Here is a 27,537-nt window from a genome sequence, read left to right on the forward strand (position 1 = left end):
AACCTCAGGGATCAAAATAACCTTATAGTCATAGTATTTAAGTGACTGTCTCATTGGTACTTGGAGGAAAATTATTTGATTAAATCGGCTTTCTTGACAATACCACGTGGGTAAGAAATTAACCAATAACTGATAGGCCTTTAGAACATATGTTCTCCTTCTTCATGTTCTTTAAAATATAGGACCAGTTTGTGTTAATTTAGAAAATAAGAAATAGATTTTATTAACCGTTATGTAGAAAGAGGAGAGGATTTTATATAATATACATAATATGTTAAATTTAATGGGAGAGTAAACTTGTTAGAGTTCATATTATGTTGTGATGATTCAGTAAATTAATAAACTTGGTACAGAAGCTGCCTAGAATTATTTCAAGTATTTAAAAATAATAATACATTTTAATGTTTTTTTCTTGACGATTTTACATTAGGGTCTTAGGTTATTAAATAGATGGGACGATATGCCTATTGTCTAGGAAGTAATCTTTTTTTTTTTTTCCAATTCTGTCTTCTTTTTGCTGGAGTCTTAGAAGAGCACTGCCGAAAATGTGAATGGGTAGTAGACTTTGACACAGAAGTTCGATTGTTTGCATTTACTTGTCCAAAGTTTACGTCACACGGCAGGGCTACATTCCCAGCACCCTGTATGTGACTGAGGTGTGTTCTGCACTTCCGTTTGGAAGATGATAGTATTTTGGGGTAGTAGAAGCAATTCTGGAAGGAATCACGATGCTTGGGTTCTAACTATGGCACTTTCAATCCGAAATTATTAAATCCAGTTTTCTTTTTGATGGCGAAGTCTGCACATTGTCAGCTTCTGTCTCGCTCCTCTGCTTCTTTTCCTTTAAGCCCTGCTCAATTGCCCTGGGCAGGATGGGTCTTTCTCTCATTCGCGTTTGCTTACATGGTGAGTGGCACATCCTTAGTGCAGTCGACATGCTTATCCCACTGCCTTCTTGTCAGATGCTCTTTCTGGATGATGAGCTCCAGAGAGGAAGGGCCAGTACTCTTTCTGTCCATCCTGGTGGTCCCAGCACCACTGTGGCACTAGGCTTATCAAAGGACCTGCTAGATGCTGGAATGAATGAGCGAGTAAATGAGAGAAATATAGAATCTGCATTTTATCAGTAAGGAGGACTAGTAGATTGCTTCTCTTTTTTTGTACTTGCCTTATGTACTAATTAGTAATTTAGGTTCATTCTGAACTCTTTTTGAATAGCAAGGGTGAAAGACATGTAAGACACCATATATTACTTTAAGAGACAGAGCGGTGTGTCCACGGTATGTATGTATATAAATACTTATACATTGTTATTCGGAGTTAAATTATTCTTTTGGAAACACGAAAGCATTATGGTGTCTACTATGGGGTAGACAAAGATGAATGAGGTGTAGATGATGTCCCAAAGGGGTCAACAGAGGAATTAAAAAATATTTTGTGGATGATAATGTTATCAATGATATTAATAACAATTATTAATATCATTCTTGTTAGAGTAGTTATAAGCAAGTGTCTGGGGACTTTACATTGGGAATCAGGCAAATTTAACCATTTTAGCATAAATTCTGAGCATTTATGTTCAGATTCAGCAAGGCTCTATCTTCTTTTGTGTCTGCTTTCTGCAACCTCTTCTCCAGTTTTTTAATACCCAATGTTAAGTTAAGAAGTAGACTAGAAGTTTGGGGCACTGAAAAGAAATTTGTTATGGACACACCAAATGATAGGCTATGTTTAGGTTTTGTCTGTTCGTTTGGTTCTCTCTGATGATGGCAGGAAATGGAAAGAGTTTCAAGAAAGTATTTTGGAGAAGAAATGCTTATGAAATACAAACTAGGTTATATGGTCCCTCTCCTGCCTTGTGATGTTGACATTAAAATCTAGGAGAGCTCTAAGTAATATGCCATCATTGAGTAGCTTCACAAATAATTGAATCTGAAAAAAATCATTGGATTGGTTTACTAAAATCTTTTTAACCATTTTCTTACCACTGAACACTTTTTTTTCAAAACTTTTATTTTGCTATTGGAAACAGTGTAATTTATATTCTCATAGATATATTTTGTACACAACCATGATTTTAGCTTTAGAATAAGTTTTAGAAGTAGAATTGCTGGGAAAGAGTGTATGTATTTTTAATATTTACATTTTATTTATTGATTGATATTTAATAAATATTTGATATTTATTGGCAAATTGTTCCAGAGCAGTGCTGTCCAATAGAAATTTTTTATGATGATGAGAACATTCTATATCTATACTGTCCAGTGTCTTAGCTATTAGCTACATTTGACTAGAGAGCACTTGGATTGTGACTAGTGTAACTAAGGAGATGAATTGTTGATGTTACTTATTTTTGATTAATTTTAATTTAAACTTAAATAGCCATATGTCATTAGTGGCTACAGTATTAAATAGTACAGGTCTAGAAGATTTAAACCAGGTTACATTTCCACTAGTGATATATATGAGTGTTCTCTGTGTCCTTGTCAACATCAGTATTTTTTTTTTTCATAAAATCTTGGCAATTCGATAGGTTTAAAAGGCTTGTTTTGTGTCATTTTATATTGCTATGATTTACTACTGAGGTTGAGTAGCTGTGGGCATCAATTTTTTTCAACGGATTAACCGTATGCATATATTAAGAATTTCATCTTTTTCTTAGTTCTTTTTTTTGTATTAATATTAGTAACCCTGCTTCATTGATATTGTTCCCAGCTGATTTGTTTAAATATTTTTGTTTGTATTTAAATTATTGTAAAGTACATAAGTACTTTTAATAAGTAAGACAAGGATTTTCAAAGAAATTTTAGTTCCATTAAAATAGTTTAAGAGAGTTCAGGGATAAAGAATGAGAAAGAAAAGAGAAGAGAGCAAGCCATGTCTTACCTCCAAGAAAAGAACAGAGAATGTCTGAACTGTGGCGAAAGAGGATAAAAGATCACCAATGAAAAAGAAAGAGGTGTCCCCAGATGCAGAGAGGAAGGAGGAAGGAAGCCAGAAAGTAGGGAATCACTGCCCAGAAGCAGGGAGGAAGAAGGTAGTGTAGCTCTGATTGTTAGCTCTAGCGTTGGAAGATTATGATTCTCTTTTAAAATGATAACTCGATGAACATTTCAATACTCATTCTCCTTTAACCATACGAAGCCTTCTCTACCCTTCTCTGCACTGTGTCTGTAGTGACAACAGGGCAGTACTACTCTCAGTTGTAAGGATCTAGTGAGGCTGTTTCTTTTTTACCAGACAATTTAAAACAGGGAATCTAGGAGAGAAGCAGCACAGTTAGTTATTAAGCCAGAGTTCACTTCAAACCAAAGCACCAGAATGTGAGTCCTGCCTATGATCACAACTGTAAATTATTTGCTAAGAAAAAAAGGAAAAATAAAACTTAAACTATTTGATGAATAATCACGAACAAGTTTTTTAACCACTCTAAGTCTTGGTTTCTTTTTCTCTAAAATGATAGTGAAACTACCTACCTTCCCTCTTATGGCGGTGAAGACCAAATGGGATGTAATATGTGGTGAAGTGCTTTGGGAAGTTGAGTGCAAGGGCTCACCCGAAGCTATAAAGTTTAGGTTAGGCATCTTCATGGTGGTGGCGGTGGTGATGGGGGTTATGCGACAGAATACACAAAGGACATTTGTTTAATGGAATAATCTTGGCAAATACAACACTGGGAAGAGACCAGTCTAGACAGACAGCTCTTTACCACTTTTTACAGATAACCTAAAGTTGCTAGAATTTAACAAGAAAATTCAAATGCACTAAACAGTATTCTTTGAATACTGTATTTTCATTTATATGCATAATCACGATTAAAATCTATTCATAGATTTTACCAACCTTTTTTATATCTTTTTTCTCCTTTCTAGATGAACGGGACAAAGTTCAAAAGAAAACATTTACAAAATGGATAAATCAGCATCTCATGAAGGTCAGTTTATATTTCTTTCACGTGTTAGAATTGTTTTTGCAAACTTTAATTTATTGTGCAGTAATTGATTATATAGCTCTGAAGCACCACTTTTCAATATCAACTTGAAAGTTTAAATTCTAGAGCTTTTCACATGCATTTTGCCATCTATAATTGTTTGGTGTGTGGCCTATGGGTAAGGATGGAGGTGTGAAGATAAGCACCCAGTGATTATAGTGCATTCTGTAACAATAGTAAAACCTATTATTATCGGACTCTAAAAAATATCAATGGTTTAAGAAATATGTAACTACTTAGGGTATGGAAAAACTGAAATTCTCAGTAAGATTTTTTTCTTTCAAGATTCAAACCAAGTTCTGGAATCAAATTTATGGAGATGGAAGAGGGTTAGAGGAGAATAAAGACAGATTGTAGAGACAGAAATCTAGACTCATTTTACTTTTTGTACTTAGTATGACCCAGAAATTGGTACATATATACATTTTTTTGTGAAGCAGTTAATAGCTGTGGTTCTTAAAATTATATTTATTTGTGTGTCATGGGTCACCTTGAGAATCTGATATAAGCTGTCCAGAAAAATACACATGTATACAAAATTTGCATACAGTTTCTTAGAGTTATTAGAACTCACTGAAGCCCTTATGTGAATCTCAGCTAATTAATATGATGGCTAAGTGGAGGGCCAGGGGAGGGAAAGAGCAATTGGGGGGATCATTTTATGAACTATATAGATGTCTAACCAATGTACTTATACTTGAAACTAATTTAAATAAATAAATTTATTTTAAATAAAGAACCCATAGGACTTCACAGTTAACAATTTTAGTCACTTCATTTTTTTTTCTCCTTTTATGGACAGTTGTAAATTGGTGGTGTTTTAAGACTGATGTTTGGGACTTGGAAAGAGTTTTCTCACATAGAAACATTATTTAAAATGTGGTTATATTCTTAAGCTATCCTACAATTCCTATTTAAACCATCATGTAGCATTGGTCTGGTACCAATAAGGTAGTAGCATCTAATAACTTTCTATAAAAGTGATTCTTATTTCAGGGGGCATATCAGAATTACCTGAGAGGCATTTCAGTTCCCTCTCTCTTACTACCCATCACCAAAATCCTTTTCCTAAATTCTGATATGTCCTTAAGAATTTGAAATAATTCTTAAAAATGTTGCTCTTTATAAATTATTATTTTTAAATTTATTTTAATTTAATATTACTTAATTGTTGCTTTTCTTTTTGCCCTAATTAAGGCTCTAAGGAAAACTGTTCTAAGTAGTCTGCTTCTTTGGCCATGAGGTGGTTGAGAGGTTGATCCCAGAACAGACTTTCCTTCACTGGACTTTTATTTTATAATTGTGTATTCTGTAAACTTAGAGCAAATTGTCTGTAAAAAAAAGACTGTCTCCGACAGAGTTATCAGTCTGTGATATGTAAGCCAAAGATGGGAGGCAGCAAGAGGTCAGATAGACAGGGAGTCGTGTCTAGGTTTTGCGATTTATTATTTCTGTGACCTTAACCTTCTTAGACCCTCATCTGTAAAATGGTGGTAACGATAGGTTACTATGAGGTTTTAAAAAAGATAATCTAAGCATAAAGCATGGCATTTTGCATATGGTAAACACTCAGTAAATGAGAATTTATGGTAGACAGAATGGATTGGCTTGGATGGCATCAGACAAAATAGTAAAGTATGTGTAAGTTGCCTTTGGTGCCCTTCTGCCTCCCTTATCTAAATCCCTTTTCTTACCTCAAGTATTAATCCTTTTTAGTTCATGCATTTTAGAAACAGCTGGGATTTTGGGTTCAGAATCTATTGAGGAGGTAGACTGTCCTGACGCAGTCTTGCCTTGGAGTCCTGCTGAGACACTGAAGAATTACTTAACGTAGTCCTGTTAGAGTCCCCTCCCCACTCCCTGCACACCCCTGCCTCATCATTTATGGGTTGATCTTGGGGCCCAAAAGCCTTTTCTACTCTTCTTCTTCCACACACTCTCCTCATGGGAAGGGAATCAATGAAGACTCTGAAGATTCTGAAGGTTCTGAAAGGTTGGCAGCTTTCGGTCCTCAGTTGCAGTTTCACTTAGTTCCACAATCAGAGGACATCTTCCAAACCCTCTGGTTGGCTTCCCCCATTTAATAGAAAGGGAAACTTGCCATAGCTACTTACTGGTAGAGCTGCGCAGGAAGTCATGAAACAAGGATATGAATTAGAATGAGAGACTGTGTAGTGTTTGATTTCTCTGTGCACTGTGGTATGTTGCAGGTCTGCCAGCAGGTTCCCGTTGGCTTGAGATTGTGTTTACTTTTTTCTACCTCATAATTTCAACTATTTGCTAATTAATCCCTGTGATTTCGGAAGTTATGATTTATGCAGCTGTAAAATAGTATATACCCAGTGCCTAGGGGATGATTCAGGCATGGTCGATTTTTAAAGGTTTATATGACTGAGAAAAGTAAATATTTTGGAGCTTTTAAATGATTTCTTAAGTTACTATTATGTTCATATGTGTAAACATTGGTTTCTTAAAATATTTGCTTAGGATTGTTTAATATAATTTTTTTTCCAGAAAAAATTGATATAGCCTTATTTTATATTTATCAGAGCTAAAATTACATTTATTTAACATGAACAGGTTACTTAATTAAAACTTATATTCATTGGTGAGCAGATGTCTCTGGCTTTTTTCCAAATGTATTTAAATCTTAGTGTTCTGGTATTTCAGTTATTTGACTAATCCTTTCCTTAAACTGATTTTTCTGGCAAGAATGTTTTCCCTTTGATTCATCATTCTTCAGAATGTTTTTAAGAAAATGTCCAGTTAACATATTCAAGTCTCCTGCTTCTACAAGTCTGTTCACACACTGAGTAGATCAATTGTTTACTTTGCAAATTGTGGTAACTAGGTAAACCACTGGTGTCAATAATAACATTTATGTATTATTCTTCAGCATAATTTTAATTATTGTGTTAAAACATGAACTGCTTGTTTTTGAAAATGCCTGTGACTTCAGTCAGTTAAATTTTCCTAGAGAATTGTTCTGAAATATAAAATTGATAACTTTATCATTTACAGTATTTATTCTATTCTACCTTATGCACTTTATAAACTAGAGGGTCTTATATCACTCTTTAGTTTTTGTTTTTACTGGTCCCATGCACGTCTGTTTTGCTGTCCAGAAATTTATAAGATAGTAATATAAGAGATGACACCTAAGATTTAAGTCCTATGATTTAGTTTTTGTCTTGTTCTGAAGCACTTTAAAGATTAGAAGATTCCTTTTAAATTGTTTACTTAGACCTAGAATTACAACATGAACTATGACCTAGAGGCTGTATTCAAAAAGAATAATTTAAGGTGATAAATGATTTTTAGGAGTCTTAAGAAGTCTATATAATAATAATGTACTTTCCTTGCATTGCATCTGTCTAACTGGTAATTTATAATGGAATTATATTCTTCAGCCCTGGTCAGCTATACTGTAAATTTATTCATTAACATTGTATAATAGGACATTTGGCTTAAATTTTAACATATTGATACATAAATGCATTTGGAGAGGAAGAGGCCCTGGATTCCAATATTGAACCACACCCTGGTTGTTAGTAACCTACTTGGTTACCACACAGGAGACACCTAATTAACTATCAGATTTTTATCTGTGTTCCATCATGTCTTTGGAAAGCTTGATTTACTCATGGCAGAGATATCTTTTGCCCACATTATAAAGTCAACAACTTCATGGCTCCACTGAATCAATCACATTATTCTTTATTTTCTGATTTGGTGGCTAGAAGGAAATGTAAATCTCCAAGGTAAGAGCACAATGATAACTTTTGGCCAATAGAATAAGAGCTCTGTTTGCTCTGTATTCTTGACCATTGCGTTCTTATTGAGTAGTTTTACACCTGTGGGCACAGATGAAATAGGAGAATTTTTGAAGCATTGTCTTTATAAAGGGCTAATGAAAAATACCTCTTGTGAAAGTATAATGTAGTGTTTTGGTTCTTAAAATCTGTAAATAAGATTTTTTTTTTAAGAACTTAGACAAGTAGCTCTTAAACTTTAGCTGCATCAGATTCACTTGGAGGGCTTGTTAAAATAGACTGCTGGGCTCCACCCCAAGAGCTTCTGATTCACTAGATCTGAGGTGGGGCCTGAAAATTTCCATTTCTAACAAGTTCCAAGAAATTGTGTTTCTAACAAAGTGCTGATGCTGCTGAGTTGGGGCCACATTTTGAGAACCGCTGTCATAGATAAATGGATAAATGTTACAATTAACCACCAGTTCCAACAAATATTCTAATATGGTTTAGAAAAAAATAGCTATCTTTTGTTGAATCGCTACTGTATGCTAGGCACTTTACAGCATTAATACCAATATTAATAATAATAAGTGCTGCTCATATTATTTAACAGGTAACCATGTGCCAAGATCTGTCCTTTTATGTCTTAAGGTACTTAAGACATAAGTACTCAAGACATAAGTACCTTAAGACATAAAAGGACAGATCTTGGCACATACAACAACTCTTATGGACAGGTCCTGACTAATATAATTATCCTTGTGTTACAGATGATGAAGCTAATGCACAGAATGGTTCCATATTTCCCAAGGTCATACAGCTAGTAATTCTCAGGACTTGTGTGGAAAGTAAGGCTAAGATAGATTACATAATTTTTTGTAGGTTGGACAACAATCTAAGGAGGAAGTGAAAACTACACCCTGGTCTGCCTGACTCTAGATCTTTTGCTCTCTCTACAATACTAACTTCTTAAGGATGAATTTCAAGTTGAGTGATTAAAACTAAAGGAGAGAAACTGAGCTTTACTTTTGGACATTGGTCTGATTTCTTTACAACTTGATATTTAAGTTATTTCTTTCCTGTTATAAGAGATAACAGTGTATATAGTAGAGGAAGGGTTAAAAGCTTTTTGGGGGGAATGTCTTATCAGAGACCCAAAATGTAGAATTTAGAAGCAAATCTTGCAAATCAGGTTTTTATAAATGTGAAAAAATAGCTTCTTTGGTAATCTTGACAACTTTAAGATAGTATGAGATATAGGGAAGAGTTTGAAGTTGTTCTGTACATAAATAGTAGCTTGAGATTAAAAATTCTGAATGTCTTCTCATCATGAAGAATAATGATTTCTTGATGATTAATCTTCATTAAAAAAAAAAATATCCAGAATAACACTATGCTTACTTTCAACAGGACTGCATTGAACTTCTAGTAAAATCAGGACTGTATTTGAAGTATAGTTTAAGAAGTACTCTGTTTTCATGTGGCTTGCTGTTTTGTTAGAGATATTAAAAATACAAATGTGTAGATCCATTAAACAGTTATGCAGGGTAGCATAGGATAGTGTGCCAGAATGAGTGGCAAACAATAAGGGTTTTAAGAGATCGGGGAAATTTGTGCCAGGCCAGGAAAATTGACCTAAACTGGATACAGAGTTGGGGACAAGGCAGTAAGTGGATGGTGTGCACGGAAGTTTGATGTCTTGGACTGCTAGGATTTGCTGGAAGGAGATCAGGTTGGATAGAAAATGGCAAAGCCAGGTAAGAAGCATATGTGATTGTTTAGCGAAAGATATGGTTGGAAGTTTTGGAGGGCAAGAGATACATACAACTGGCATTTTAGGAAGAAGCTTAAATTTCATACTTAGGCATTAAGGAACTAAATGTAACTATATTGTACATTCCCTGACGTGACTGACTGTGCGTCTTCACATAATAGCTCTGTGTTTACTAAATGAGTGAACCTGCAGAAAGGTGACTACTGGCTTACCCCAGGGAACTATCTTAATTTTTTCCTTTTCTTTGTAGCATGTACTTGGATGAAGGTGGAGAAGGCATGCTGATCTTTATCTGTAGAATACAGAAGGTCTGGCACAGACAGCACTAATATATGCGATGAGACCCCCAGGGGTGGGAGTTGGGGTTGTTGACCAGATTTACAACAGTGGTGCACCTGAATGCAGTCTCAGGTTGTCTTAATAAATTTGAGAGTCCATATCTCTTTGATACTATTCACTGGGTAGACCACATCCAGAGTATCTTGTTTAGTTTAGAGAAAGCATTTTAAGTGAAAGTGTCTAGAAGGAGACAGCTGTGATGGTGAGGGTCTGGAAACCATCTCTCAGATGAGGAATGGTGGGAACAAGTGGGGATGTTGGTATTAAGGAGAAATGCGATGCGTGTTTTCAGATATAGATAGGGCGGTCACATAAGAAAGAGTGCAATTTTGGGTTTATTTGATCCAAAGAGAAGATTGCTGGATAATTTCCAGATTTGAAGATTTAAGCTCAGTATAAAAAATATCTCTAAACATCCTCAATGCCCAGTAATAGACATTCAATTAAGTATTTTTTGATCTAAGCTATATTATGTTTCCTATTACTGCTGAAACAAATTATGCAGACTTGGCGACTTACAGCCATGAAATCTATTCTCTCATAGTTTTGGATGTTAGAGATCTGAAATCAGTTTTCCTGGGCTGAAATCAAGGTGTTAGCGTCTGCAAAACCTCTTTTCCAAATAAGGCAACACTCATAGTTTCTAGGGATTAGGAGACAATATCTTTGGGGTTACCATTGACTACTACATGTATGAACAGTTAAAACTGCCTGACATGAAATAATTCACGGCTTTATTGGACAGGGCACTCCCCAGCCATCACCAGATACCTACCACAGATTTGGGAAGATTTAGTTAGAGTCTTTCAGAGATGGAATAGAAATGATTAGTGCATCGATTGTAGGGGTCTGGACTAGGTGATGTCTAAGGTATTTTCCATGACCAAGATCATATAACCAAATGACTCTTTTACAAGACAAGATCTGTGAAATACTCACTAATTAATAAGGACAGACCAGAGGATTTTTGGATATAGTTTTAAACCTTAAAAAGTTTCAAAAATAAAAATGGTACAAGGAACACTCTTTACCCAGATTAACCTCTTGTTAACATTTACCCGGTTTGATTTTGAAGGCAAATGCCGTGTGTGTATGTACACATATACACATATGTATATGTATACTTTTTTGTTATCTGAACCATTAGAGAGTAAATTATATATACCATCGCCCTTTACCCCTAAATACCGGAGTATGTATTTCTTAAGACTAGAGATATTCTCTTCAATAATGATGCAGTTATCAACTTCATAAATTAACATTGATACTTTAATCTGTTATCCATATTTCAGTTTTGTTGGTTGATCTTTTATACCATTCCTCACCTCCAACTCCCCAGGGCAGGATCCAGTTGAGGGTCAGGTATTGCATTTAGTCGTTATGTCTCTTTAACCTGCTTTAATCAGCAACAGTTTTATGGCCTTTTTACAGACTTGTATTACATTAATAGTTTGAAGAATACAGAATAGGAGTTTATTGATATAGAATGGAATGTGAATTAATAGCAAAATATATTTTGAACTTAAAGTTATTTAATGACAAGAAGACAAACTTTTTCTTTTTTCCTATGAGAGTCATTTAAACAATTATAAGTAGTTTCAGTGTTTGCTTATAAAACAGTGAACTACCTTTTAAACTTAGAACATCAAAATTTTACTCAGTAATTTTATCAAATAACTGTAGTTCCATCTTGTGGTCAGTTATAACTTTTCTCCTTTTCGACTTCCTTATTCATTATTATCATTATTGCTTCCTTCAGCATCGCTACCATTTATTGACCATTCACTACTTACTAGATCCTAAACTAGATACATAACATATGTGATCTGATTTAATCTTCTTTCTACCAGTGAGGAGATAGAGGCTCAGGGAGGATGAGTTAATCTGTCCAGCATGAAGTAGCTAGAATGTGGCAGGGCTTGGTCCTGTAGTATGGTTCTCAGTCCTTGGTCCCTCTGGTTCTACAGAAAAACTATGTCTTACTATCACCTTATGCCACAGTAGACATACCAGAGTTAAGGAATGATCAAAAAGAAATGAAGGCAGAGAAGTAGGAGGAAGAAAAGCAATATGCCAAGATACATTGTCGCTTTACTCAACTTGGATTTATCTCAGCATTTTTCTACATACCTTAAGTATTTACTGTTATGGCTCAGCCTCATTATGTGGCCATAAATTTTTATTTGCATTCTTCTCTAATCAATATACTTTACAAGGATTTAGAGATATAGATAAAGGTATACGAAGAAGCCAAGCACCATTTGTGAAGGTCATTGTTTTAGCTGGAGAAAGGTACTGACTAAAGCTTTTTCAAAAAAGAAAATAATTACAGTTTGATCAGTGGTGCTAACACTCTAAACTGTGTTGTCTAGGCCTTCACATCAGAAATGTCTGCATTCTGTACTAGGAAGATTAAAGCAGAAGAATTGTTTGTTATTTAATACTAGACTCTAAACTGCATGGGGATGGGGCTGTGTCTGTCTTTTTAAACAGTACTTCCCCAACACCTAGCATAGTGTGTGATACATTGCTGTCTTCCTCAGACCATACTAAGGAATTTGTTGCTTAATGAATGACTGAATCCAAATGAAACTTTCCCCCCTAGTTTATGACGTAGAACTATAACCACTACGATGGGGAACCGAAAGGTCGCTTTGGTAGGAGTGAGATAAAAGTCTGAAGGAAAAATCAGTTCATGACGATTTCTTTTAAAGCTGAAAAGACCTATTTAATAATAGATGTAGAGACTGAGGCCCCAAGTCAAACAGATCACGATCTGCAAGGCCAGACTGAGGATCCATTCCTCTGACCCCATTCCGTGTTTATTTTTTTTTCATTGCATAATTCAGTTTCTCTATTTGTGGTTAGATAGTAGAAAGTTTGCTCATATTCATAGATGAGATTAATTTATTTATCTAAGGCTACTAATTAGCTTTGCTATACTTATTCGCGATTATTTTAATCAGTTCAGAAATTATAAGAATATTGGCTACAGCTAGATTCTTCTCACTTGGAAATTCTCTAATAATATATTGATAAAATTAGTAGATTCTCTGCAATCTTATTGCATGTAGGGGATGGAAAAATATTTTTCTTCTACCCTTTTAAGTTCTTGGCTGATTCTATAGCAAAAGACAGATTAGCAAGGTAAAAACATGTAAATGTATTTAATAAAATTTTTATGTGATACAGGAACCTTCATAAGGAAATGAAGACAAAAAGAAATGATTAAACCTGAGTGTTTAAACGCTAAATTTGATGAAGAGTAGAAGTCACGGAAAAATGTGATAGGACAAAATAGAATGAGCCAAGGGTAGTGAACTGGGGGAGACTCAGCAAGGCCTCTTTGTTCGGATTCTTTTCAGCATCTGTCCACTTTCAGAGGAAAGGGTGCTCCTTTCCTCCAGACACAGGAGGATCCCTCTCACGAGAGGGTCTTACGACTTGCTTTAGGGGAGAAGGAGATAGGGAGTCAAAGAGTTGTTCCTGCACTTCCTGTTTCTCAAATTCCTTCAGCTTAAGATATTTAAAGTGCCATAATTTGGGATAGTGTGTCCTGAACCCTGTCTTGAGGATGTAATTAGGTTTCTTCGAAGATACTCTCTAAGATATTTTTTTTTCCATACAAGCAAGTATAAAACCCTGTTTCCAGGCCCTAGTCAGAGTTTGCTGTATTGTAAATGTGAGAGAAAATTCAGAAACTAATTTTAAAGGGGGCCAACAGAGGAAGACAAGTAGCAAAGAATGTGCAAGCCAGTAACTAGAGGGATGAAAGAGCATGCTCTGCAGGGAGAGAATTTGATAATGAAGGTGGCCAGGGAGTTAAAGGTAGAAGTGGGTGAAGTTAGACTCTCCTAGGAGTTTGGAAGCTGTTGCCCATATTAATAGTCATTTGATCGTAATATAATAGAGAAGAAATTTTTTTGTTGTGAATAAGAGAAAGGAGGTGACTTCAAAGGGACGCTATTGAAGCTGGGAAAACTTGCATACTTCTAAAAATACTGAGAGAAATGGCTGATGGCACCGTATGATTTACATTGCTAACATATTCTGACACTGATGTTTGCCTGAAGAATTTCTTATGAAAATTGTTCAAGTACTCTTGTTTGTGATTTTTTTTAAAGCTCTCATGGAAATATACTACCACTTTTTCAAATAAAATTTAAAGATTTCTTGGCATTATTTATAAGGTCATTTTTTGCTACTCATATGTACAGAGTCCTTAACATATGAATGAAGACTTTTTTAAGTTATTTTTAGAGGCCTGCATTTCTGTCTCCGGTTGGAATACGTTATAATGCTGGTCTTGTTCTCAGTCTAGCCCACTACATCTTATTTAATGCATATCCTATTTTACAGATGTTAAGTCCTGAGATCAAGGAGCCATAATACCCTAGAGGAGAAAGAATGGTCCCCCTCCCTATCCCCAAGTAGGTTTTAAGTTTCCAACCTCACTCCATTTCTTTGTTCATTCCTAGACTCACCCTCTTTCCCTGCCCCAGGAGCCAGGGTATGTGCGTGTCCTCTTAAGACATGTTCTTTTCCAGAACGTTCATATTCTATTTTGGACTCTCAGGGTAGCTGGTCTCAAGTAGGGTCAGGAGGAAAGCTTGATGGGAAGCTTGATTCTCTGCAGTCTCCTGCAAATGATAGAGCACTCTAGCCATCCTGTTGGAAAATAAATCTCTGGTGGAATTTTGGACAGACTTAAGAAGTCAATTTGTGGATAGGAAGGCCAGCAAGGAGGTAAGCTAATCATGCCTGGAGTCTGTCCCGGTGGCTAGATTTTCTAAGCTGTTTCTACTTTATGGAGCATCTTCCCTCACGGTACTTTGGAACCCAATGCAGGTTAGGTATAGCATGGTGTCGAAGAACATAGGCTATGGACTGAGCTGCCTGGACTCACATTTCCCCACGACTGTTTTCTAGAGATGTGACTTTGAACCTTTCTAGGCCTTTGTTTTCTCATCTGTAAAACAATGGGAAGAATAATGCCCTCCTTCTATCTATACATCTTTAAGGTCATCCAAAAGCTTCAGGATTGTCCTTTTATTTTCCATAACGGTGGCAGTTGTGGTCTCAATATTTGCATTTTTATGAGTCATAATATTCGAGTCATAATATTGCCTATATAATGAAGAGACTGCCCATAATGCATAGCTAGAATGGTTTTATAACAATATTACAGTAATGGATGCTAGTTAAATAGTGAACTCTAACTAAGGAACGTGTTTTTCGTAACCTGGCCTAGACCCCCACTAACACCATAATTTTTCCTCCCATGGGTATGACAGTTTGAGGTGAGATTCTGTGAACATTTGGCAGCCAGCTGTTTGGATTATTTGTGAGCTATTGTATCACTGGGTGAATTTAGCTTGGATAAAATAATTCACTGAGCACATGCCCAGTAGAGCCACAACCATGACATAGCATTTCAACCTCCTACCTGAGGAGAGAATCTGACATGTTTTCTACAAGAACATCCTTCCAATATTTTTTTAAAAAATAAAAACAAAAAACCCAGATATTTTAAGATCTCAAAAAAAAAAAAAATTAAAACACTATTACTACTTACTGAATTTTTTGAAGAACTGTAAAAATTCCATTTCTTAGGTTTATGTTAGGTTTATAGCGTAGATATCCTGACAAGTTGTAAAAGTAGAAAATTTTCCTGTGGATTTATTGTCCGAGTTAATGGGTTTTAATGTTATCCTTCTTTTATCTCCACAATTTGTTATTGTTCCTAAATGTTTTAAACATCTGGCTTTTATTTTACATAAACTTAAAAAATTTAAGAAACCGTATTTGCAGACATCTTGATTCTATTGCGCATGGCATATAATAAAAAGCCATTTTTGTGTTTCTTCTGGGTTGTTAAATTCTGAAGTTTTTTTCTGGTAATTTTAATTTATGATTAATAACTTCTTGCTGAATTTTAAAATTAATTTATAGTTGACAAGATCAAATAAAACCTTTTCTTCCTTTTTTTCTTTTTCTTTTCTCTCTCTTTCTTTTCTTTCTTTTTTTTTTTTGGTGGGAAGAGCAGCATTTTTCAAATCAGATTCCCAGGAACACCAGTGTTGTGAGATGCCCTGGAAAAAAAAAGGTTTCAATTACCAAAAAAGTTTGGAAAGCAGCATTCTCTAGTTCAAGAGATTTACGGTACACATTAGCATGTCAAAGATTGAGAACTCTGTTTAATCCAGTGTTCCACAAAATCACTTGGTCATGCATTCCTTTATCAAAGAGTATCTACTAAAGTCTTTTTTGAAAAATCCTGCTGGAGAGTCTTAATGGGACTGCTTTTAAGCAAATTTAATTTATTTTGTGTTAATTCGAATTATAGATTCGGACAGGATCTAGTTAATTTGGTTGTCATTGCAGGACTGTGTTCTCACAGCCTTTTTTATGGGTCACTGATTTTCTGATTTATGGACAACTTAATAATTTTGGTCTACTTAAATTGTAACCGAGCTATTTTTTTTTTTAATGTTCTAGAATTTGCTTATTATAACTCCCACCCACTTATCTTGGGACAGCCCTCCAGAATGATATGACAAAAATAGCAGCTCTGAAGAAACCATTTTGTCCCTTTCTTTAAACTTTTCTTGTCATTCAAATACTTCCCCTTCCTTCATTTCCATGTGATAGGATTTTTATATCATGCACTTGTTTTTCTAGCATGTTTTCTTTCAGTTTTGAAATTTGAAGTTTTTAAAATTATTGAGTTGAAAGTAGAAAATGAGTTGAGGAAAGTCTGTCAGGTCATCAGAGCTATACAACAAGAGCATGGACAGTAGTTATCAATACTATGATCTCAACTCTGTTTTTAAAATCCACCTACCTTTCACCTCCCTACGTTTGCATGTTTTGTGCTATTTACCTATTAACTTATCTTTTCAGTGGTTTTCTTTTTCCTGCATTGTAAGATATTTCCTTTCATTTGAACTGTTTTCCACTTTTCCTACAGAGAACATGTATTACTTTTATTATCAGGAAAAATAAGATAATGTCATTTTGTAAAAACTTAGTCTTTTCTACTCTTAATTTGCTATAGCTAGGAAAAGCAGTTGGGTAATCCATCTCCTTTTTTGGAGAGAAGAACTGATATGACTCAACTGTTGCAATTCCTAAGGGTATCTGTGTTTTGACCAAGAACTCTTGAGTGTTGGGATGAGGGGTCTGCAACCTGTCTATAGCTTGAGGGCCAAATCTTGCCACAGCCTGTCTTTCCGTACTTAAGCTCATGAGCTAAGATTAGTTTTTACATTTTTAAAGAATTAAAAAGAAATCAAAAGAAGAGTAATATTTTGAGACACATGAAAATTATTCGAAATTCAAAATTCATTATCCATAAAGAAAATTTTATTGAACCTAGCCAGTACCTTTCACTTATCAATTGTCCCACCATATGACCCCCAATGCCAAAAACGTTTACTATCTGGCTCTTTACAGTAGAAGTTTGCCTACCTTTGTCTCAGGGGAAGGTTTTGTATGTATTTAGGGTAAAGTTTAACATATATTCACTTTACTGGTGGGCAATGGTCTTTTGTGTTTCCCTGAATCCATTTATGAAGTTGGCTTTCCTTTCTGTGTGTAAGACCATCTGTAGTTCTGGGAACATAATTTTATACCATAGCTACTTTTCTGAATGAGCTTCCCTCTTTGATTTATTTAACAAAATATTCGAAAAGGCCAGTGCAGTATATTGCTTTCTTACTTATGCAAAGTTTTATTTCTGTGATAATCCTCTTTGAGTCAAGATGTGGTCATGAAAGAGAGACCCATTGCAAATGCAGCTTCAAGAAAGAGTCCAGTAAGTAATTTTGATGTAAGGCTGAGGAAATATTTCTTCAGTCACTCACATTATATCTGTTTCCTAACCAGATCACTTGGTAACCCTGTCAATATGACTATTCCATTTGCTTTTCGCCCTCTTAATATACCTCCATTTTGGTCTAGATTAAAGGTTTTTTAGTGGTTGGCATTAACAGATTTTCTAGCTGTATTAGTATTATGATCAGTCCTTTTGTTCATTTTTTATTCTTTATTTTATTATTTATTGATTATATTATTTTATTATTTATTGATTATCTTGTTTATTTTATTATTTATTGATTATTAAATACAAGTCACACATCCTTTAAAATGTATTTCAGTTGCGTATATTTACCCACATTAGAATAGTTTAACATCCTGTCCTATATTCTGGGCACTATTATTAATTCTTGTTGAATTGTGGTGAGTATAAACACTTCCCATGTGCAAACATTGCTGCCACTCAATAGCTCAAAGGGAGTGTGATTAAAATATTTTTAAGAATAGCTTTATTGAGATGTGATTTTAACACTGTAAAATTCACTTGTTTTAAGTGGATAACTGAACAATTTTTAGTAAATTTACAGAATTGTTCAACTGTCATCACAGTCTAATTTTAGAATATGTCTGTCATTCCCAAAAGAACTCTTGTGCCAATTTACTGCCTCTCTCACTCCCCCCAGCCCTAGGCAAACACTGATACACTTTCTACTCATTAGATTTGGCTTTTCTGGATATTTCATACAAATAGAGTTATATAATATGTGTTCTTTTGTACCTGACTTCTTCCACTTAGCATAGCATTTTTGAGGTTCATCCATGTGTAGCATGTATCTTCATTCTTTTTTATTGTCAAGTATATTATATTATATCTATGGATATATCACATTTTGTTTATCTAGTTAATAGTTGATTGGCATTTGGGTTGTTTCCACATTTTTGCTATTATGAATCATACTGCTAATAAACACACAAGTCTTTGTATGAACATATGCTTTCATTTTTTTTGGATATTAATCTAGGAATAGAATTGCAGAGTCATACGGTATATCCAGTTTAATATTTTAGGAAACTATCAAACTGCTTTTCAAAGTGGTTACAGCATATTATATTTCCACTGCAATGTGTGAGGGTCGCAATTTCTTTAAATCCTTGCTGATACTTGTTATTGTCTGTCTTTTTAATTTAGCCATCCTAGTGGCTATGAAATGATATCTCATTGTGATTTTGCTTTGTTTTTATCAAATGAGTAGTGTTTTTAAGCCTCTTTTTATGTGCTTATTGACCATTTGTGTATCTTCTTTAGCGAAATGTCTTATATCTCTGCGTTTTTAAAAATTGGGTTATGTGCCCTTTTATTATTGGGTTTTCTTTTATCACTTATGCTTTTGGCATCATATGTAAGAAATATTTGCCTAACTCAAGGTCACAGTTGCATATATCTAACAGTTGTATACTTTTAGCTCTCATATTAGGCATCTGATCTATTTTGAGGAAAAGATTCATATGAATCTTTATATGACTATTCAGTTTTCAAGGGAGTCCATTTGTTGAAGGGACTACCTTTTCTCTACCAAACTGCCTTTGCCCTTTTTTCAAAAACCAGTTGTCCATAAATGCATGGGTCTATTTCTGTATTCTGTTTCATTAATATATATGCCTATTTTTATTTGAAGATATTTTGTTTTTAGGTTCCTTATTAAGTCTTGAAGTTTCATTTATCTGACCACTTTCCTGTCAGTCATTTATCAAGTTAGTTTAGATGGATAAGGGGAAAGATTTAGAGAGTTTGGCATGTGGAAATGGGCATATAACCTGTATGTGTTATAGTCATTCAGTAGCATTTTTTAAACTCCACCTCTGTGATAGGCACATTATGTCAGGTACTCACTCTCATAGATGCCATGATGGGCCCTTGGGGGCAAAGACAAACTCCTTGCTAGGAAGTGGCTCCATGGAATTCATGAATATATTTCCTGAGTTCTTTTTTACCCCATAACTGGGCACGCACTCAAGGGCCCACAGCTGAGGGCCTGGCTAAGGTTACAGACAAAGTGCAGATGCTAATCTTTTTTGAACAAACCTTCTTTGAATATCTACTGTGTGAAAGGTACTTTGCAAAGCATGAGGCATTTACAATGAAAACTTAAGACAGGGCCTTGTCCTTTTAAGGAGCTTATTATTTATATTATGGATATGTAGGGGAGGAAAAATAATTTCTTCCCATGTTTTTAAGTTCTTCTGACTGGATTAATAATCAAATTAACATGAGACAGGTTTATAGGAGAAAGTAACCAAATTTATTATGTATATACATGTGAGACTGGAAGACCAATGGGCATTTAAGGCTTATATGCCATGTTGAGCTAAGGAGAAGGAGCAGAGAGAGTTGTGGTTTGAGACTTCAAAGGGCAAAAAGGCAACTCACATGGAGTTGGAAAAGCTCAAGTTTGGTAAATAAATGTCTGCTGAACCATCTTTAACAATGGGACACAGAGAGGACTTAAATCAAAGGGCCTTGCTAGGTTCTTCCTTGTCTGTCACACTTAGTTCATTCATAACTATAGTTGTCTATGATAACAGCTGCCTTTCTGGAGCAGATCCTCTATCTAAATTCTTTTAGACAGTTAGGAGAAGATCACAGGTTTTTCCTGAGTTTTTCATTTCTTAAAATTATCTAGTTTAAAAATAATATGTAAGAACAGGCATATTTTGGGGTGGCAAACTCTGCTTCCCCTCAGACATAAAACTATTCTGTAAGGAAAATGATGATTGGTGTCCTGGTTTAAACCAGGGAATATGGGAGTACAGAAAAGAGAAGCCTTCACAGCCTGGGTGACATTCGAGCTTGAAGTTAAAGGAAAAGTAAAATTTCCATAGCCAGAGGAAGAGTTGAAACAGAACAGCATTTTAGGTAGAAGGAATACTGTGAATGCAAGCAGAGAATATGACAGTGGTGGTATGAGAATGTGTCCTCATCTGTTCAGCGACATTCTTTTGAAATTCTTGGGCTTTGGGATTGGAAGTGAACTCTACTGTTAAGGTGCTGGGACCTACGTATCTTACGTATACACACAGCTGTATCCTGTGGTTCACTTTTGGAAATGTGGCCTTTGATTTGCTAGTTGTTATCCTCACACCTACTTTTGGTGAAATGTCAATTTAAAAGGGAGGATGCTCAGAACAGGGGTGGAGACAAAATAACTTCTGCTTAGATTTTAGGCTTTAGGTTGAGATATAAATGTGACATCTCCTCTGTGATTGATCATTTATAACTGGGAGGACTAGCTGTTAAGCATTTGTCATCCACAAATCTCTGTTGAGATGATTGGAATCTGGAAATTTGATAAAATCGTAATGTCATTTAGAAGTTATCACTTTGAAAAGATTGATAGCGTCTTTGAAAACTTTAATCTTCCTGCAGAGATTTATTTTAACATGTCAACATTTTTTTATTAAGTAATTAAATGGAATAAGCCTTTATTTATAATTTTATCCAAACGTATCAGTTTTCCAGGTGGTTTATTTTGGAAAATATAAATCATGGTACTGGAGACTTGGAGTTTCATCTGAATTTAAGGCAACAGAAAATGTTAAAAAATAGCAGGGAAGAGGTGTTAAGCTCTGGCATGAATTCTGGCAGAGGCAGTAGAATATCATCATCTGGGGGTGTTTTTAAAAATAGTTCCAGTGTTCATTTCCCTGGGACAGTTGTCTTGATCATAATCCTGGGTTATTGCAAAGGTTTAATGAAGAGGATACAACCAGTTGTTCTCAGTTGTTTATTTGTGAGGACTTGAAGAAATGGGCTTATGTTTAAAGAAGAGTGAATTAGCTTGCATATAAAATATTAGGATATTGTAAAGGCCTTCAAACTATAAAATATGCAATTAAGAGACTCCATAGATTTTCTCCAATCCTTAGGTCTTAAAAAGAGATGAAGCAACTACTTGTGTCATCCCCACCCTTGGTAGTGTCTTTCTCTGGCAAATAATGTTTTGAAAGTGATACCAGGAAGTGCCCATGATGGTGTGACCAGAAGATATCTGTATTGGCCAGCACCACCTCGTCTGAAAACTTATCCACCGGTGGTTTTTATTACTTACTTAGCACTCTCCCCTCTCTATGAGAACCTTGCTTCCTCCTCAGCCTAGAGCCTGACTCATTATAACCACTGTAGCTAGCGGCTCACTGTTCCATTGAGGACTAGCAGAGCTGTGCTAGCCATCGTCCCTGAAGAAAACAAAGTTACTTTTAGAGGGCTCAGTTGGTTCTTTTATTTTTTGTATGCATTGAGAAAGTAGCTATTTCTTTTTTTCTATAAACAGCTGTGTTGTAAAAGGTACTTTAAATGATGCCAGAGGGAGAGAGGATAATTTTTATTTGGGGCAAGTATCCACTTAATTGTTGAATCACCGTGTAACAGGTCAGGCAATGACAACCCAAAGATGATTCAGCTCAGAGGTATTCAGTAAGCAGTTACCATAACCAGCACTTTAATCAGGATTGCAGAGTAGCTGAAATTGTTATCACTTCCCTATATCCCTTTTCTGGACTCTTCTTGCCCCGCTGCCCATTGTCCTTCTACTACATCCTCAGTGTTATGAGCTCTTACTGTGGAATCCTACCATGCTCTTATACTGCAGTGCCTCGTCAATGGCCCTCCACCCCAAGTTGTTCCATCTTATTGCCAACCATGATTATAAGGTTTCTTTGAAATTGGTAATAGGTAGGTGTTAAGAAGAAAATTAGTCTGATAAAGTGACCTGGCATTAAGGGGCAAGTGACTGATAGGTTACTCTTTCCCAGAAGCTGTCTTCATTTTCATATAGTAATTAAATGTACTTATCTGGATGCATCTTCAGTTTGTAATAATTAATCTGAACCTGACTTATGATGTTGGTATGGGTATGACCTAACTAGAGAGTCACTCGTGGGGATTTACTGAGGAAATAATATATATATTTTTTACCTAGTTGTGAATTTTGGTCATGACTATAAGTTAACATCAATTAAACCTTCTTTAATTTTATATGATTTTTATTGAAAAATAAAATGCATAATTCTGTTTTAAAACATTTTTTTTAAAAAACTACAATTTGAAAATACAGTGGAATCTGTTTAAAATATTGATAATAAGGACAGGACTTTGCTGTAGGTCTAGATTACCTGTGTCAAACAGACTTATTTTATGTTTAGTTGTATTTTTCAGGGCTTGGTACAAATGAATTCATATATTATATTTAGTTGTCATTTATCTTGTTATATTGCTATGGTCACATATTTACATCTATGTCGAAATACAAAATTTAGTTTCATTGATTAGATTATTAATTATTCCTTGGATGTGTTAAGTGATTATAATCCCAGTTTTCCCAGCTTTTTCTATTGCCCAAATAGTGTGAAGTTGAGAGGAACAGGAAAGAGGTGAGCATAAAAATGCTAGTTATTGGTTCCTTCTCTTTTCATTATGCTATTATTGAAAACTGCTCTTGATAGAGTAGCACCGCGATCTTCTGAAGTGATGGATAGTTTAAAGATTTATATAAGTAATGAGCTAGGAGGGTGTTTGAAGAACTTTTAAAGGGCGAGACCTGTATCTTCCTGACAGTTATCACTGGGTTTTACCCTCAGTGATAGAATACTGGACAGAAACCTCCTTTAGTCTCACCTAAAATCTTTCTCGCTCCCTAATTTTTAGAGACTACATGGAATGGATAATGCTGATGTTTTCATAAACTAGTGGTCATTTGGTTGACATTGTAGCATGGAGGTTGTTTAGAACACATCTTTAACAGAAATTAACTTCAAAAAATCAGTGGGCAGATGAAGAAAATTAATATGCACAGTAATTAATTTCTGAATTTATTTTTCTCTTTCAGTTACATTATTTATAATAACTCAGCACCATGATCTATGCAGCTCTGTAAGAGATAAAAGATCTGCAGGCTGAGGGAAAAACACATGCAAAAATAGATTTTTGTCTGTCTTCTTGTTGAAAAAAGAAAGAGCTGGAAGGAAAGGTAGAAAACTCAAAGTCAAACCAAAGCAGAACCAGTCACTCCAAACTGCAGACAAATTATTACAGAAAAGAGTAACATGTTTAAAAAAATTTTTTTAATTGAAATAACCTTTTGAAAAGGTTCCTATGACAATGGTGACAGAAGAGAATATAAAAAATACCTAGATAAAACAGTGACTAAAATGCCCCCCAAATAAAAAATAAAGTTTTATTAATATAAGTGCTTTTATTTTATTTAACTACCTACAGTTCCACATTGTGGTAAAGACTAGAAAAGACTTTTTTTTTTTTAATTGATTGTAGATTGTCAGCCTGAAAATTTAAAAGGCCTGTCTTCTTTGCAAAAGAACTAACTGGGTCCATATGAAGTAGACAAATTATTTGTACTGCCTGGGGCTGACAGTGATTTGTTTCAAACTCTTTGTTATTTTATTCATTAATACCTTAAGATGTACACATATTTCTATAGTTTAAAAAGCAGTAAAGGAGATTAATTATATATGGTCTTAGTGATGACATAATGTATTGCCTAAGAAAAAGCATGACCACCTTTTTTTACATCCCGTTAAGTATGTTTCCCCATTATACTCACCTGCACCAGTATAGACTTTATAGTAATTTAGGTAGAATCTAAACTGTAGTTTTCTTCTTTCACAACTCTTAAAGAAATAGTCCTGAAATAAGTTCATAATAAACAAAATTGTTTGGATAAGGCAACTACCTAAGAGAATACATTGTTTTAAACCACTGATGTATATTTTAAAAGCATCCATTTATTTATCAATAATTGACATGGTAATATATCAATAGATTATTTTTATTTATTTTTTGAAGTAGGGCTTCTAAGGAGCATTTGCAGGAGAATTTGGTAGCTTATATTTTAATAAATATATTTGTTTGAAGTAAAAACAAATTGCATTAAAAATCATTTTAATTCATAGTTTTCACTGAAGCTGACTGTCCCCCTTCTTTACCCAATTTGTACAAGGCTGTGAGTGAGGTGATCTCATTTGGGACAGGCCTTCTTTTATTATTTATGTTCCTTTCTAAAGATAGTCAGTTGTTTTCCAGAACACTGTGTCTTATAGATGTAGGACTTCTTTAAGAGAGGGCTATGACTCTTTTCTGATATTTTGCTCCTTGCTACTGTGCTGGGATTGTGCATTTTATACAAGGTTCACTGATTGAGTTTTCTCTAGTTTGCTTTTTCTTGAGGAATCTTGGCTCCATCATTGCATACAGATTGGGCCGTTAGTGTCTTTATTGTTATGTGGGTTTGCTCAAGATAATAGTTTACAAAGAAGCTTTTATATTGGCCAGAGATGCTGTGTCCTCATTCTGCTTAAAAGCCTTCAGTGGTTCTCTGCTTAGGAAAAAAGCCTAAGCTTTTAAAGTGGTATGTAAAGCCGCCTTGTCTTCTGGCTCACCTTTCCTGCTTCACCTCCCACCTCCTATTTCACTGATTTCACAGACTGCTTTCCCTTTTTGGAACTCACCATTCAGTTGAATGTATCCTTGTCTTTTTCCTTTGTTCTTGCTTTTCCCTTCACCTGGAAAATTCCCATATCTTAGCTGGGAGGGCTTGGACTCCAGATTTGGTTAAAGCACCCCAGTTTCCTGAGCATGTTCTCAGTATATTCACTTTATACCGAAATTTCCTCTTTAAATTTCTACCACCTCAGACTGCAGGCCTCAAGGGGTAGCACTCTCTTATTGTTCATCTTCGTTCCCTTAGAGGTTAAATGATTCTCTGGCATTTAGTGGATGCTCAATAAATATTTAATGAATTGAACTGCAGCTACATGATAGCAATGTGTTTAAATGTGGAAAGTAAAATTTTGTGGAATTTGTCTAGATTAATAACGTCAGTCACTACAAAGTCAAATTTTTGAAAAAGGCAGTTTTAAACATTAAATAAGTAGGTAGACAATGATCTTTAAAGGGAAATTTGATTTAGCCCACATAAAACCAAACAATTATGTTAACATAATACAATTTTATAGTAGTATTTTTCATCACGTAAGCCAGTTAGATGCTATGGACCTGACATAATCTACTCAATTCTCTCTCAGAAATAAATTTGAAATATGTATTACCTAGATCATCATCGCCAGCATCTTGTTTAGACTTTCTCTCCCCGCCACGTCCCTACCATTGATTTCTATTTAACTTTATTTTCCTTCTTTTGGCTACTCTTTTTAAGCAAAAGATTAGTGCCCTCTAGGGGTAAACTGCAGGTACAATGCAGTACACACATTTTAAAAAGCACTGCAAAATTCTGGGAGAATTGTCTGAAATATGGAAAATGATGCTTCACCTTATTATGTAATTCACGTTATATAATTGAACCCCCCAGAGTATCTCAAAGTGCTTTTACTTTGCTCATCACTTCTTCTAGCACTATTTATTCAGACAGTTTTTGTTCCACAGGGGGAAAACACCCAAAATGAGAAGAAAGACTGTTTCATTAAAAATTGAAAACGGAAGATTACGAGTATTGGCAGTTAGAATAGTCATTTGTGAAGGAAAGTTACCAGGCCAGATGTCCATGACTCAGACTAAGGACAACATAAAAAGCTCTTCTATGTTAGCTTAACTATTTAATTCCTTCTTCCCCCCTCCCCCAAATTGATCACTTGATCAGATATTTCTCCAGAACCCTGTTTTTTCCCTCAGTTCATCCACTACCACTCTTTCCCAAAAATTTTAGTTAACATTCTCTTTTAACTCATTCTTTTGTGGTGAGGAGAATGAGCCAAGATTTATAAAGCTTTTAGCACAGGATATTAACTTATAATTATTAGTTTATACTTATAAGTATTAACTTATCATGTGTGTATTTTTGTTTATGATTGTTGTTAATGGTGACATTTGTTTTTCCTAGAATAATAAAGGCGATAATATATTTAGGTGGCCTTTTTCATATACAGATTTTTTGTGGACCCTGATAATAATCACTTGAGAGGAAATATAGGCAGTATTATATGACAACCAGTGCCTCAAGGTTTTTTTCCGAGCATTATAGAAGTTAAATTAGTCTATTTCTGCATTTTCTAAAGTTCTTAAGAAATTAGGCCACAAAGCTTGAGAGCAGCTTTCCACTTTACATATTTTCTTTTAAGTCGACACATTAATTTTTTAAAAGATAACTTTATTTTCAGATCATAGAATCTGTGTTCTCTAGTTTGAACAGAGGCCTTCTGTTTTCAGTTTTTTGTTTTGCAGATGAGAAAATGAGACCTAAAGAGAATAGGAAGCTGGTGCCAGTTTATGGGACCCGTGGCAGAAGCAAGACTAAAATGCAGTTCTAACTTTTTCCCTTTTAACATAACGTGTTTTCTCTTTTTCCAGGTTCACTTGGATGACATAATATTATTTTCCTTTTATAAACATGCCTAATTTAATGTTTCTTTATTGTTGCATAAACATGGAGAAAAATGGCACCTGGTTTTAGAAAGTTTCCCTGATGTAGGAGTTTTAGTTCAGTCTGGCAAAGCAAGTTGTAAAATTGCCTTCCTATGAAATAAGTGTTCAGATTCACACCCCATCTTTAACTGTCCTGGAGTGAGAAAGACATAGGAAGTGAAATAAGGAGTAAAATGTGACTCTGGCAGGAAGTGGGTGGGTGTAGTGTGGGTACAGTAGGCCAGGCATTTACAGGAGATATCCCTACTTGGCAGACTGAACAGAGATTTTGGGAAATCTTTGGTTGTTTCGGCTCTAAAATCGCAAGCTTAAATCAGGCCCATGGAATGGAGGAAGAAGCCATGATAGGTTGTGGGTTAACTTAGTGCTAGTGATAACGTGGTTATGAAAACCCTCCACTACAAGAAGATTTATG

General features: G+C 35.0%; 1 protein-coding gene across 18 annotated transcripts in view; it reads left to right on the forward strand.

Moving 5' to 3' along the window:
• DST (dystonin) overlaps positions 1-27,537 on the forward strand; it is a 404,042-nt gene that overhangs the window by 168,937 nt on the left and 207,568 nt on the right. For 17 of the 18 annotated variants that reach the window (XM_039853102.1, XM_039853089.1, XM_039853093.1 and 14 more), the window contains one exon: positions 3,873-3,934. In XM_039853102.1, coding sequence (XP_039709036.1) covers positions 3,873-3,934 — 62 coding nt within the window. Of the gene's footprint in view, positions 1-3,472; positions 3,576-3,872; positions 3,935-27,537 lie in introns of those variants that run through there. The other variant, XM_039853098.1, reaches the window with a different exon arrangement.

The sequence above is a fragment of the Pteropus medius genome, unplaced genomic scaffold (assembly GCF_902729225.1).
Source record: "Pteropus medius unplaced genomic scaffold, Ma_sr-lr_union100, whole genome shotgun sequence".
In the NCBI taxonomy this organism is placed as follows: domain Eukaryota; kingdom Metazoa; phylum Chordata; class Mammalia; order Chiroptera; family Pteropodidae; genus Pteropus; species Pteropus medius.